The sequence below is a fragment of the Centruroides sculpturatus genome, unplaced genomic scaffold (genome assembly GCF_000671375.1).
Source record: "Centruroides sculpturatus isolate CEXI.00-Female unplaced genomic scaffold, Cexi_2.0 scaffold17, whole genome shotgun sequence".
Lineage (NCBI taxonomy): Eukaryota > Metazoa > Arthropoda > Arachnida > Scorpiones > Buthidae > Centruroides > Centruroides sculpturatus.
Window position 1 is genome coordinate 893011 of NW_019384462.1, and position 15263 is coordinate 908273.

General features: G+C 25.7%; 1 protein-coding gene across 1 annotated transcript in view; it reads left to right on the forward strand.

The window, feature by feature from the left end:
• LOC111620923 (serine/threonine-protein kinase mTOR-like) overlaps window positions 1–15263 on the forward strand; it is a 125407-nt gene that overhangs the window by 92363 nt on the left and 17781 nt on the right. The window contains exons 35-41 of the mRNA XM_023362950.1: window positions 677–754; window positions 3921–4028; window positions 8062–8187; window positions 10331–10462; window positions 12707–12822; window positions 13649–13766; window positions 14778–14948. Coding sequence (XP_023218718.1) covers window positions 677–754; window positions 3921–4028; window positions 8062–8187; window positions 10331–10462; window positions 12707–12822; window positions 13649–13766; window positions 14778–14948 — 849 coding nt within the window. The remainder of the gene's footprint in view (window positions 1–676; window positions 755–3920; window positions 4029–8061; window positions 8188–10330; window positions 10463–12706; window positions 12823–13648; window positions 13767–14777; window positions 14949–15263) is intronic.

Consider the following 15263-nt stretch of genomic DNA (forward strand, 5'->3'; position numbering starts at 1 on the left):
TATTTAATCATATATTTTGAAATATAATTAGTGAAAATTGTTTTATATATTATTTAATACATTCTAAATATAAAAATATAATTTACTTTCAGAAAAAGATTAATCTTTTGTGTTTATTTTTAAGAATAGATTTTTTATAAAAACATTTTTTGATCAGTTAAATCATTTTAACAAATAGCATAATTGATCAAATAAATTATGTTTTGGTATAAAATATAATTTTCATTTATGGAATGCTTATCTTAATTCTACAATATGCATTGTCAGTGGCGGAACTAATGACATGAAGTGATTAAACTGGACCTGGGTCTAAACGTATCAAGCAAACAGCCTGCAACCTGTTGAAAAATCACCTGACCATGATCAAAACAGTTGTTTTGATTAGATGATTTTTTTCAATGGCTAAAGGCCCAAAGTGAAATTGTTTTGCCTCTGTGCATTGTCATTTTGTAAACCTGTAGTTTTGTAATAGTAGTAGATCAATTACACAAAACTTCAACTAAACATTACTGATGTCTTATTCATTGTTTACTCTTGTATAATTTCTATTAATTAAATTTATCTAAATAAAAAAAATATTCTTTGGGAGAGTTTAGATTTTATTATTATTTATTTTATTGTTATAAAATAAATTATTTTGAATAAATAACTGTTTAATGAAATTATTTGATTATAGTTTATAGATAAAGCAAGAGATTTATTAGATACAGAACTTACAGCAATGGCTGGTGAAAGTTACAGTAGAGCATATGGTGTAAGTTATTTTAATGTTGCTTTAATTAAATCTGAAATATATAAATTTTATCTGTTTAAAGTTCTGATAAATATCTGTTAAAAATCTTAACAAGTTTGCGTCTATTTTAAAAATTTATGTTTTTTTTATGTATTCCTATTATACTCTGTGCTGTATAGCTCAGTTTAGCTTTTATCCAAATCAGTTACAGATACAATAATTAAAATGTTTAGCTTAGTTTAACATCAATATTCATTAAGAGAAATCATTTATGCAGATAATTTACACCACAGTTCATCGTTATTATACGTACATCAATTATAATTTTTTTGCTAACTAGGCATAGACTTAAAACTATCATTAAAGTAATAAAGAATGAAGAATTACTAATTTTTTAAAATAAGTGCTAGATTAACAGTGTTGTACCAATAAATTTCTACAGCATAAAAATTTTAGTTGACTGTTTAACATTGAAGAACAAGCATAATTAAAAGATATTTGGAGAGGATAATGTTTACTAAAAAAAAAAAAAAAGGAAAGGTGTTTAGGATATAAACCAGTAACTTAAAATAAAGACTATAATAGAACCTTGTTGGTTAGAAAAGCTTGAATGGGATTTTAGAGAAAAGTTGCAGTTTTAAGATCTGAAAAGAGAACCAGATATATAAGAGACATAAAATGGATTTTCTAAAAGCAAATAGGCAATAGTTTATAGAGAGGTTGGCCTGTTCTTGAACAACATAAATATGTACCAGAGTTTAGAATAAATAAAACTGATTCTTTCTAAATTTTACACATATTAAGTCATTATATGTGCAGAGCTGGATGAGACATGTAAATCTTTCTTCATTAAAGAGAAGCAAGTTACTAAGTGGATGATGGCAAGAAGCATAATAAAGATGACAAAAACAAATATCCTGGTATTTTTGAAATTGTGTCGGTAATTTATTTCAATTCAAACACAAATTATTTATCGTATTCAACTGAATAAAATTTAATTCTGTGATTTGCCAAGTGTCTGTATGAATACGATAAATAATTTGTGTTTGAATTAAAATCAACTAAATAAAATTTAATTCTGTGATTTGCCAAGTGTCTGTATGAATACGATAAATAATTTGTGTTTGAATTGAAAAAAACAAATATGTCTTTTAAATTTGATCAATTTGTTGACTATGTATAACTTGATTAAAAATTAGACATTGGAGGAATGACAATCAGTTAATTTTCACATTACCATATGCAGGAAAATTCCTACAATCACCAAGAAAGATAAATATATCAAAGGACTACAAGTACATTTAGTGGACATAGGACTCTAGACCCCAGCATAAACCAATAGAAGGAATATGAACCTCTCAATGACTTAGGCATTTTGGATACCAACTAAACAACTACCACCTAAATTATTTGGTTTCCAAAAGCCACAAGGAGAATTGGGCTATTACATCAATTGTTGAAAAATGCTTTCCCTCAATTACAGAAATGGAAAAAATTCTGTCCAGCTTTATCAAGAAAAATAGGATGTTTCCTGTCTATGTTATTAACAGTTTTTATGAGATGATTAAGAGTCTGAGAACAATCTCAGTTTCTCAAGTTTGTTAGATTATTATTTTAGACTATAAAACATTTTTCTGTCTTTGAGATTGTATAGTTGATTATTGAGCTTTCTTTAAGAAATCTTATAGAATTAATGGGACAAAGTCATTTCTGATTTTACATGACTATACTTATTTTATTTCTTACATGAAGATCATATACTGTACTTCCTCTAAGTACAAGATAACATAGTGGCAATGTGTTGGTATGCAAACATTATGATCCTGAAGAACATCTAAATAGGAATATTTTTTAAAATTTTGTTTTGAAGGTTAACCATAATAAGGTTGGATTGACATTGGAAACAAGTTGACAGTTACAGCATTCATTATTTAGAGATTTTCATAATGATAAAGTTTGTTGACAGCATTTATTTATAGAAAGCCAATGATGATCCAGTCCCATTTTCATTTAAAATGTTAAGATTTTTTGATAGCAGCATTTACAGCACTTGATACTAAAGCCATTATATACTCTTTCCATAGTGAAAATTATGCTAAAGAAGTTGATTATGTCAGAAAGATTACTTTATTTGTTGGTTGTGCATCCAAATTATTACAAAACACCATAAAATGTATTTGGCATCAGATATATGGCAAGAAAAAGTTGAATAAAGAATCTTTTAGACCATTAGATGCAAAATATCAGTAAGTAATTAGGATGTTAGCCACTATGTTGTTAAAGCTGTACTTTAAAAAGGTTTAAAACTGTTACAGTAAGACCCTCTATAATATTTGATTTGTAAGAAATGAAAAAGCAGCTCTAAAGAAAGACTAAAGAACTTAAACCTACAAAATACCAATAGATATAGATAGGACTGGAGAGTCTGTGTCAGTGTTTGATTTGGTGTTGGAAGTTTAACAAGATGTCAGTGTCAACCAAAAATACTCATTAATTTGCCCTATATTTCATAATTATTTCATATTTCATAATTAGAAGCAGTTAAATAGTTTTCAAGTGTAGGAAGTTTAAAAGAATTGTATGAATATGAAGTTAATCTAGCAGCCCAATGCTAAGAAACTCTGAAATTGAAATTATCAATGAATTTCATTTGTTCGTAATTTAAATTCTAAATTTTAAGTATGAATGCATTATCAACAGCTAAACCATTTCTAAAAGATTTCATTGGATTCCTGCCCATTTGCACTCTACATTTTTCTTTGTTTCAACTGTTACAAAGTTTTAAAAATATTTTTTTTTTTTAGTTTGGAAAACATCGGAATTTTTGTATTCAAATTTTTTGGTTGTTTTTAAGGGATTTTACAAGAATATAATTTACAGATTGTCCAAAATATAGCAAAATATTATAGAACAAGAAAGATTATTTCATTGATTAGAGAATTTTAATATAAATTACAAAGTTAATAATAAAATCTTTACACTGACTTTTTTTAATTTTTAAATAAAAACTCAGGCTTTTATTTATGAGATGAAAATTAAATTATTTTATTTAGCATTTCTTAATTAATTATTTTATTAATTAGTTAAATTAATGTAATACCTTAACTAAACAGAATAATTTGATTAATTACATATAGTGTATGTGTGTATTAAAGTTTATTTAAATTTGTTTTCACTTTTCTTCTAGGCTATGGTTCATGTACAAATGTTAGCTGAACTTGAAGAAGTAATTCAATATAAATTAATTCCAGAAAGAAGAGAAGTGATTAAACAGAAATGGTGGGATAGGTTGCAGGTAAAATTAAATGATAAGCTTATTTTGATTAGTTTAATTGTAAATTCTTAAAATGATGATAATTCAGCTGAATCAAGGAAGATTCATAGAGGATTCATGAAAATTTTCATGTACAGAATATTTTGATAAATGCTTTTCTATCATAATTTTCATTTTTTATATTGTTTGGAATATTATTTAATCTTCTTATATAATACAATGATTTCTCATACTTCAAATTTAATTCATTCCATGAGACAATTTGAATAATAGTTTCAAGTCCAAATCAATTTTGTGAATTAATTTATTTCCATACTTTAAACAATATTCATTTCAATAAACTTAAACACTAAATACATGTAATTTAAGGTAAAAATAACACAGTTAAAAGTCTTAATAATAAATTAAAATATGAAAGCAATAAATAAAATACATACTGTATAATAAAATGAAAACTTTTTTATTGCTTTCACACCATTGACTTTGGCATTCTAAACATGACTTCTGATTTACCATACATATGCCACTTTCATGCTTCATGATAAATTCCTTTTTCATCTAATAGTCAATACCTTTCCCTTAGACTTCATTGCTTCCATATTCTTCTTGGTTGCCATGGTTAATAGATACAGGTTATATCTATAATTAAATACACCAAAAATAAAGTGAAAAAAAGTACAGAAAACACACAAGAGTAACACAAGAGATACTTTCAGTGATAGTGAGAGATAACTTGGGCACCCAATAGATGGTATTTACACAGTGACTGCATTCTTTCACTATGCACGAAGTTTGAATCGAGAACCATTGTTCAAACTCTGGAACATTTGAAGTTACTGTAGAATTGTTCAAAGTATGTGGTGGTACTATATTTTCTTCATAAATGAGAATAATTTGGATAATATATTAATAAGTGTTTCTTTTCACAAACTTCTCATTGAGATTGCTCTATTTCAATCAATGAATAAAATGGCATACAAATGTTTCTGTCAAATTACATTAAATTCTTCATAGTGATGTATGAAAGAAACTATTTGTTTTTCAATAAATAACAAATTTTAGATAAAAATATTTATATCATTTTTTATAAAATTGATAAAAAAAATGTTCACAGCTCTTTTTGAATTTATTATTTTAAAAATTAAATACACCTAAGTTTGTTTTTACATGATAGCTTTGTTTCCATATTACATGTAAAAAACCATGTAAAAAATACATTGTATATATGGAAAATTAGACGATTGTTATGGACCTAAGAAATTAATGAAAATAATGAAATAAACCATATGAAAAAATCTTGTTACAATCTTACTTTTTTGTGTGTTATCAAATTTTATTTCATATACATTGCATATAAATAAAAATGAATTATAGGAACATACATTTTATTTTAAAAACAAAAAAAGTAAAGAATTAATGAACATAAAAATTAGGCAGAATATGTAATGTGAGTTATACATAAGATTTTATTCACTGTCACTTTCTGACAATAAATGCATATGTTTGTGCATGATTGAAATATCACTGCTATCACTAAAAATGCTTTGGTTATCATGTTCTTCATCACAGGTGAAGTTCTTTCTGTTAACTCCTGAACAATTTAACACTTTAGCAGTAATGTCCTGTGGTGCTGATGTTACAGTGGTTTTATGAACAAATTCAGTTATTAATGGCTGGGTTCATATTGTGGCTAGGCCTTTATATAATTCTCTATATGACAACATTAACAATTTCAGATTATATTGAATCTTTAAATCTCATTCCTCATTAGGATCATACTTGACAAAATGATTACCCAACTTGTTAGCTAGTTCAAAACCTTCTTTAATTAAATTTGCATATAAAACTGAATCATTATCTTCATTATCACTCTGTTTTTTGAAATCAGGAGTATTAAGAACAACCTCTATGATTTCATCCTCACTTAGGGCTTTGTCAACCAACAATTCATGGATATGTGCAGATGACAGATCATCAAATCCTTCTCTGCCAATTAAGTGGATCATTGTTATGATGTTGGGAAATTCAGTGGTACTAGGGATGACAGGATCCTTGCTTTTGACACATTCTGGCCAAATAGCTTTCAAACATCCATTCAAAGTTGATGGTCTTAATTCAGCTAACACTAACCCAACTTGCTTCACAAAATCTATAATTAAAAATTTTTTCCACACATCAATGACAGTTAATGTTTTATCATTCATTTTGTCCAAAATGTACTGAAATGTTCATTTTACATAGTAAGTTTTAAATGTTGCAATAATTCCTTGGTCTAGTGGTTGAATCAAGGATGTGGTATTAGGCCACAGAAAACAAAATTGTACATTTGGGTGTTCCAAGATTGGATGGCAGGAGACTTTATCTGGAATCAATAGAACTTTAAATTCTAGACCTTTGGCATTCATATATTGCCTAACTTTTGGGATGAAACATTTGTTGAACCATTCAGTAAAGATTTCAGTGGTAACTCAGGCCTTTTTATTTACCATTCACTGAACTGGCAATTTAATCAAATCTACATCTTTTATTGAACATGGTCTTTGGGTTTGATTAACAAGTAAAGGTTTCAATATAGAATCTCTTGAAGTATTAGAGCAAAACCCCAAGGTGACACAATCTTTAGCTATTTTGAAACTTAGCAGTTTTCTGATTTTACTAAGTAGGTTCTATTTGGCATTCTTTTTCAAAAAAGACCACTTTCATCAACATTTCAAACTTGATCAGGAGTGTATATCTTTGATAATTTTAGCTAATTTTTTTGGAAATTTTTTGGCAGCTGTTTCACCTGCAGATGCAGTTTTCCCTTATATTTTAATGTTGTGAAGTGCATGTCTTTTGAGGAACCCTGCCATCCAGGCTGTACTTCAGAAAATCTATACACCTTGTTTGGCTCAGATGGAGTGCCTGGCTCCATTTCTTTAATTTATTTATAAATTCTTAGTGTTGTTTGCTTGATGGCATTTCCATCTACTAGTACTCTTTTTTGTAGATATATTACCAAGACTTTTTCCATTTTCTCCTTAACAATATCTCTTATGTAAGATGATGACTTAGCAGTTAATTTTGTTCCAGGAATATACCAACATCCTAATAGCAGCAGCTTCATTACCTTTAATAGTTCTTATGATAACTTTATGTAAACCAAAATGCTTTCCTACAGACATTGCCCCTTCTCTGGTCGCAAGATGAGCTAAAATTTGAATTTTAGCATCCAAAGAAATTACTTTCCTCCTCCTTTTTTTTTGTAGGTGGATTATTTGACATTATATGATGGCTACTGAAAAATATTTCAGATTTAATTAACAAACATAGATTTGAAAATATGCATGAAATGTATAACTTACCATCTATTAAATTTTAACAAAATTAATAAATTGAATCTTGTTTTAATTTTTATTAAATTTTTTGACATCAACTCCAACAAGGTACTGTACACTTTTTAAAAATCTAATATCAAAAACATCAAAATGCAAACAAAACATTAACACCAAAAAGGTACTGTACTTTCCCTTTCAAAACAAAACCAATTTTTGTGGACCTCAGACACTTCTGCACAACCTTCAGATTGTTCCATTTTTTATGTTCAAATTATTTAATTTTTTATAAAAAAAAATACATTTTGCAAAAAATTATAAAATTATATTAATTCATATAAAATCTTCTGTATATTTCATTAAAACAACGTATGTAAAAAAAATTATTTTTTAAAAATTGTGTTAAATCAAAATTATTTAAAAAAGTTTGTATGAAAACGGAATTAGGTGTAAATCAATTAACATGATATAAATTTCCATCTCTTTTTTAAATTTAATAATAAAGACAATTTGTATAGATTACATAATATTTTTTACACTATTGTCATATTTGTTTTTTTACTACTAAAANGGAAAGTATGGCAATCAGTCAAAAAATGACAACTGAAGATTTTTATAATTTTGGACTTAGGACACCTTGAAACGTTAAGAAATGCAAAAAAATTCAAGGATTATTTCTGTGTGTCTAGATGTTAATATTTTTATTTTATTTATCTATTAATATTTAATTTGTATTTAAGGGTTGCCAAAGAGTTGTAGAAGATTGGCAAAAGATATTACAAGTTCATTCATTAGTACTGAATCCACAAGATGATATGAGAACATGGTTAAAATATGCAAGTTTATGTCAAAGAGCTGGTCGTTTAGTAAGTTTATTTTAATCTGTCATTTCTACACTAATAAATAAATAATTTTTGCTAACAACTATAGCATACAGACTAAATTTTTTAAATTGTGTGAAAAACAAAAGATTTTTTCAAGAAACTAATACATTTAGTTCAATAAATTTAGCCATTCTCAAACTTTATATTCAAATAACTAATAGTACAGCTTTTAAATTCAAAGGATTGAAATTTCTGGATTTCAACAGTAGCCTGAACAGAAGAGTCTTTTTTTTTTTATTTTTTTATATTTGTGGTTTTAGGCCCCTTACTGCTCAGAGAGCACAAAGAGGCCAAAAACAGAAGAGTCTGTGGGACTTAAGGTTATTTTGTCATTTTAGAAACTTTTATTTGTCATTATATGAACTTTAATTTTACTTCTACAGTTTATTAAACAAATTCAATATTTTACCACCTTTTCCAGCTCCTCATTTTGAAGATAAGGTAATAGAAAAGACAGCAAAATATTGAGATTTTTATAATAAATAACACTCAGAATATTAATTTTGAATGGGTTTGTTTTGTATATTCTAGACTGTTATATATTAAGATTGTACGCTGAGTATGATCAGATCTTAAACAAATACATTTTTTTTAATTAATAAATTGCAGAATTTTAATTGTTTTCCTTAAGTCCTTAAGTTAATAGTTATTTATTCATTTATTTACCTTGTGGAATACTTACATTAAGCATGGTTTCTTATGATGACAGTAATCTCAGGTTTATTGTTTTCTAGCTATTGATTTGTTTGGATTCTAAAGTTTTTTGCTTGATTATTTTCAATGATTTTTATATGTGAATTCTTTTAGTTTCAGTAGTTTCTAGTTGCCTCAGAATCTATATTTTTCATAGACACCAGTGTAGTAATCTGCTTACATAATTATGTGTATTTTTGTAATGTTCAGTGTGCTTTATCTAATTATTTTATGGTCAACAATTTCATTCTTTGTATAATACTTATTATCATTACTAGTCTTTTTTCTGTTTTTATTCTGAAGGCATTTGTGCATTGTACCTAATCCTAGAGAGCAATTGTTTTTTCTGCTTTTTCTTAATATATCATATTTAAGATATTGTCATATTACGTTGCTGTCTGTTTTGTTTTGTTTTTTTTAATTGTGTAATAATATGATTCTTAATTTAGCTAATTTAATTTCCATCTGTTACTTTTTCTATATCTGTACAAAGTCCATTTCTACAAATAATTCATTTTTTTTTTTAATATCTGTCATTAATTTAGCAGCACAGATTTTGATATAATCATTCAGATCTCATTTTCCTTCTTTTTCAGTTTCTTTATTTTCAGTAGTACAAATTCATCAATTTTTTTGGCAGATAGAATCTACTGATGACTTTGACTAATGTCATTTACATTTATATTAGACATAAATGGCATTAATCACAATCATCATTTTTACTTTCCTGGCTGTTATATATAACAGAGGGAAAGTATGGCAATCAGTCAAAAAATGACAACTGAAGATTTTTATAATTTTGGACTTAGGACACCTTGAAACGTTAAGAAATGCAAAAAAATTCAAGGCTAATTTCTGTGGGGGGCATGATTTTGTTTACCCTGTTTGAAACTTAATAACTTCTGTGCTTTTTTTTGAAAATTTCTGAAATTTTGCAGGGAGATTTGTTTATTAAGGGATTGATGCTATTAAATTTTGGTGGTTAAAGATTAAGAGGGTGGGGAGATGATGAGAATCATGTGTATCTCCAGTAGGGTTGGATATAATGATGATTTTACTCGTTATTAACATTTACAATTTTTTGTAAAACCCATCCCTACTCTCAAAATTAAGATTTTGCCATTTTATAATAATTAAAAATATAAAAATTTTAAAAATAAAATATCATAACAGATGGCACTACCAAAATTTTAAATGTTGCCGAGAAAGTTGAGCAGTTTGTTGCTGGTTTATTCTTGTTTGTCTGTCAGTACTATCAAAGTCCAACTGACTTCATTCAATTATTTCTTCAGTATATTGAATTACCAGAACTAATTGAATTAGGTCCTGATCATATTGCTGTTATTTAAATTTAATTTTAAGATTCTTCTTAATCATTTTTAATAAATATTATTTTAAGAATTAATGTAGTATTAATTAACTACTATTTCAGGCATTATCTCATAGAACATTGGTGATGTTACTTGGAATGGACCCTACAATGCAGTCAGACATGCCTATTCCTACTGCTAGGCCTCATGTTACATTTGCATATATAAAACACATGTGGAAAAGTAATCAAAAAGTATGTTTCTTTTTAAATATTTTGCTTGTTAAAAAATGTTTAAATAAAGTTTTAACAGTATGCATGCTTTTGTAATTTCAATACATTTTATTTTTATTAATGTAAAATACATCTTGGTGATTTTTCATAATCATGAATTATTTTTATTATTTTAATATGTTGAAAAAATATTAAAAGAGAGAATGATAATTTGTTTATTTTTAATTAAATGTATGTATACACTATGATATTATGAATGTAGTCTATATGTACAAAATATACTAAGGGAAAATCTATTTCCAGTTTGTTAAGGTATTTATGTATGAATTACATTAGTTTTTTTTTACATCATTTTAAAGCTTATTTAATGTAGATTACCCCTATTACAACTTTTTTCTGTTTAATGTCAAATAAAATAATTAGAAGCAAAAAATATGCCCAATTTTGCTATTTCCATAGTGGTGCTCCTCACTGCCATTCTTGCTATTAAACTTACCCCTATCCAACATAAAAATGCTTCTGAAAATAACTTTTCAAGTTGACATTTTTTTTATTCCTATCCAATTATTTTTTAAATTTTATGTTATTAATAGAAAGGTTATTGTAAATTAAATTTTGGTCAGGACGACTGATGTCATTTGTTTTGAAGAAAGTGAAGAATTCTTACAGGTGGACAAGAAAGAAACAAAAACTTGTGTTTGACTAAATGTTGTCAACTTACAAAATCACTTACTCAACATTGGAGTGTAGTAAATTAACAATATCTTCAAATCTGTTACTGGTGTGTTCTCCCACGACAACTCACAACTTATTTGCATGAAAAAATTAATATCTAACTGTAAAGATATTTACACAAAAAATATTATAAAATTTCTCAGTATACAAGTCTTAAATTAATATTTATATGTAAATAAATTTCTTTCTTTCATTATTTTTTCTATTTAAAAAATAATGAAAGAAAGAAATAATTGTTGTTGTTACTTTCATTATTTTAATTGTTATTAACATTTTAATTTCATTATTTTAATTGTTTTTTTAATATTTTAATTTAAATGTTAAAAAAATAATTGTTATTACTTTCATTATTTTTTAAATAGAAAAAATAATGAAAGTAATAACAATTATTTTTATAGCAAATATATTTTTGCTAGGATGTATATGATAAAAAATTATTAATAGTAACTAGTATGTATATTTTACATACATAATAAATTGTATACATATACTGTATATAGGCCTGTATATATGTATATACAGGGGTTGCACCGCATAGCATCAAGATGGCCACTTGACAATATTTTTATTAAAGTGGCAAAAAAAAATATAATACTGATGAATAAAAATCCTAGTTCACTTATTTCAACATTTAGTGTGAAATTGAATCACAAAAACATGCTTCAGGAAAACAGCAGCATGTCAAGCTTCTGTGCAATGCGAATCCCATGCACATGCACCACACACCTATCAATTTCATGATGTCACACAGCAAGTTCAGACAGAAAAGTAGGAAGTGACATTGAGATCCAAAGCCAGTTTTGTGTAATGCCACCCAGCATTTCTAGATTGGGAATTTTTATTGACTGACAGAAAATTTAGGGAATATTTTGTGGTGACATTTTTTTCACTTTGATCTTTTTTCAGTAGACTAAAACAAAAATTTTGATATGATAGAACATGTGAAATACTGTTTATACATCATGATCAAATGTGTTATTCAGAATTATTCGTTAAAAAATTATTCAAAAATGATTCCTATTTCTAAGTGACAGCTTTACATGTTACTTTTGCTTTCCAGATTCCAAACTAGTAAGACTACCAGNAAGTTTGTATATTCAGATTTGTAAATATGGCAGTAAAAATAAGATAATGAAAAATAAAGTTAATAATCAAACTGTATTTAAAAAACAAAGAAATAGTGAAATACTGTTTATACATCATGATCAAATGTGTTATTCAGAATTATTCGTTAAAAAATTATTCAAAAATGATTCCTATTTCTAAGTGACAGCTTTACATGTTACTTTTGCTTTCCAGATTCCAAACTAGTAAGACTACCAGCATCTGCATTAATTAGTAAGTTGAGGTGGCAAAAAACTGGCAAAATAATTGGTGATTTTTTTTAAAAATTTATAGTGTGACCTCTACTATATATATATGTACAGTACATATACACACATACATATATACATATACAAAACACTGCTTGTGTGTATATGTAAAAATTTATCTAATCAGTGTGTAATAAAATTATTTATTTCCTTGTAGGAAAGTGCTTTTCGGCAACTTCAGTATTTTGTTCAAACAGCACTTCATCCACAAAATTTGCATTTAATTTCTTCAGAAGATCAACAAAGAACGGAACTATACAAACTATTAGCAAAGTAATTCATTAATATATATTTTTAATTTAGTATATTTATATTAATTGAAATGCATAAAATTTGGGTCTTAAATTATTAATAATATTTTAAACCATTACTAATATAGTAAAACCCCTACTTTGTGACCAGTAATGGTTCTGAACAACAGTGGTCTTTGTGAAGGGCAGTCACTTTGGTGGGTGATCTTTTAGAGGGGTTTTACTGTATTTTAAAATTACTAAACATAAATTTTTACTAAAATAAAATAAATAGCATGAAGCAAAATTTTGATTAAGATTATTATTGTTGATTATATTGTAAAAAAAGTAAGTTAACATTAAAACTAAATATTATATATGAAAGATATTTCTAATAATTATCCTTTATTCATTTATAAAATCTTTGTCATAAACTAAATTAGTTATAAGTATTTTTGGTTCATTTTAAATTATTGTAAGTCATTTATAATAAATGTAGCATGATTAAATTTAGTTAAGATTTTTATTTAAATTTATATTCTTTTGAAGCTAAGAGTTTTATCACCATAAATGTTCATATCTGTTTATCATGCTTTTTTTTTAGAAAAAAACTATTTTAAATAGACTGATAGATTTTTTGAATGATAAATGCTATATCTTCAGAAACATTTAATCAAAATAATAAGTGCATCTAATTCAATTATATTTGTGCTTATAAAAACAAAATTAGTTGATTATATTGTAAAAAATTTTTCATTATGAAAAATTTAGTTTAAAATTTAAAAATTGTTATTAAATGTATTATGTGCTTTTTTAATTAAAATTTGTAATTTTGAAAAATGTTTTAATTATAACTAATTTTAAAACAGATGCTATTTGAAGTTAGGAGAATGGCAAGAAAGCTTACAAGGCATAAATGAAACATCAATTCCTATGATACTACAATATTATGCTGCTGCTTCAGAAAGAGATAAAAACTGGTATAAGGTAATATTCTTATATTATTTATCTATTGATTCTTTATTTCTATAAAAATAATTTTCCTTTGTTAAAAAAAAATGAAGATTTTTGTATGATAATATTTGTTTTTTACAGTGGTGTTAGTTTCTGTTGAAAGTTATCTGAATTTATCTGATTTTACTGTATAATTAATTCTAAAATAATATATAAAAAAAACTAGAACAGCAAAAGCATTATTTATTTTTTTTTTTATAGCATTCTTATCATTTAGAAGAGATTTGAATATTTTATTTAATCCAATGATGTCATTTAGCACAGACATTTAGGTCTCATGTCCAAAATGTTTCATTTTATATTCCTTAAAATTAATACTTATTTGTTAGTTTTAAAATCAATTAAACTCTGCTTTATTGGAGAACTCATTTACAATAGAGTAATAATCAAGTATTTTTAACCCTTTTGGCTCATCTTTAGGGTGGTAACTGCTTAATACTTTGTACATATGCACAATGAAAATCAGTTTGTAACTTTAATACACTAAACATTCAAATTTCAAAGAATATTAAAAAGAGTAGATACTTTTAAATTTTGTTTGGTATGTATTATTTTGTTCATTTAAAATAATTTTGATAAGATTTTTAACCCAATATTGATATTTAATCCAAATTATAAGATAATATTTTAAAAAATAGTTTTTTTTTTTTAATTTTTACTTTTTTTCTGTTGGTCTTTGTTTTACTTTTATAAATTTATAATTTCCTTCAGAATAAAGTATTCTTGAATTTTTAGGCACGTGTCTTTGAATAAATTATAGAATTCTATGAAAGTTGTTTATTATCTTGTCTTTAGACATATTTTAATCTTTGTGAGAAACTTTAAATATGTGTAATGTTTTTATGTATAATCTAAAATAATAAAAAAACATTAAAGTTTATTTTTTAAGCATTCAAATGTTAATATGTTAATCACTTATTTAACCAAAATAAAATATATTATTTGACTAATTTACAATTGGTATAAATTAAAATTATTTTTCAGGCTTGTCATGCATGGGCTTATATGAATTATGAGGCTGTTTTATTTTATAAACATCAAAAACCAAAGAAACAAGATGAATTAACAAATTCTAATAATTCAAATATATCTTCTGATGTCTCATCAGTAGCTACACAAGAGTCAGAAACAGTAGATGCTTCAAAACTTGGTTTGGTATGTACTATTTTATTGATATTTTAAATAATTTTGGTTTGGATAACTGTCACAGGAATATTTTTCTTGCTTTTTTCTTTTTGATTATTAACGTTTTCCTTTGAAATTTTGTTTTTGTTTCCTTGTGCACTCTGTTTAATATATTGTTTATCATATTTTGAGACTGTATTTTTCTTCTTATTCTAGTGATTATGTTTTAGTATAGTTTAATTCTCTACAATGAATATTTCAAGATGATTATCTTAAAATGAAAATATGAATTACTTATGTTTATATCGGCTTGATATGTATTTTTGTATTTTTTTTTTTTTTTTT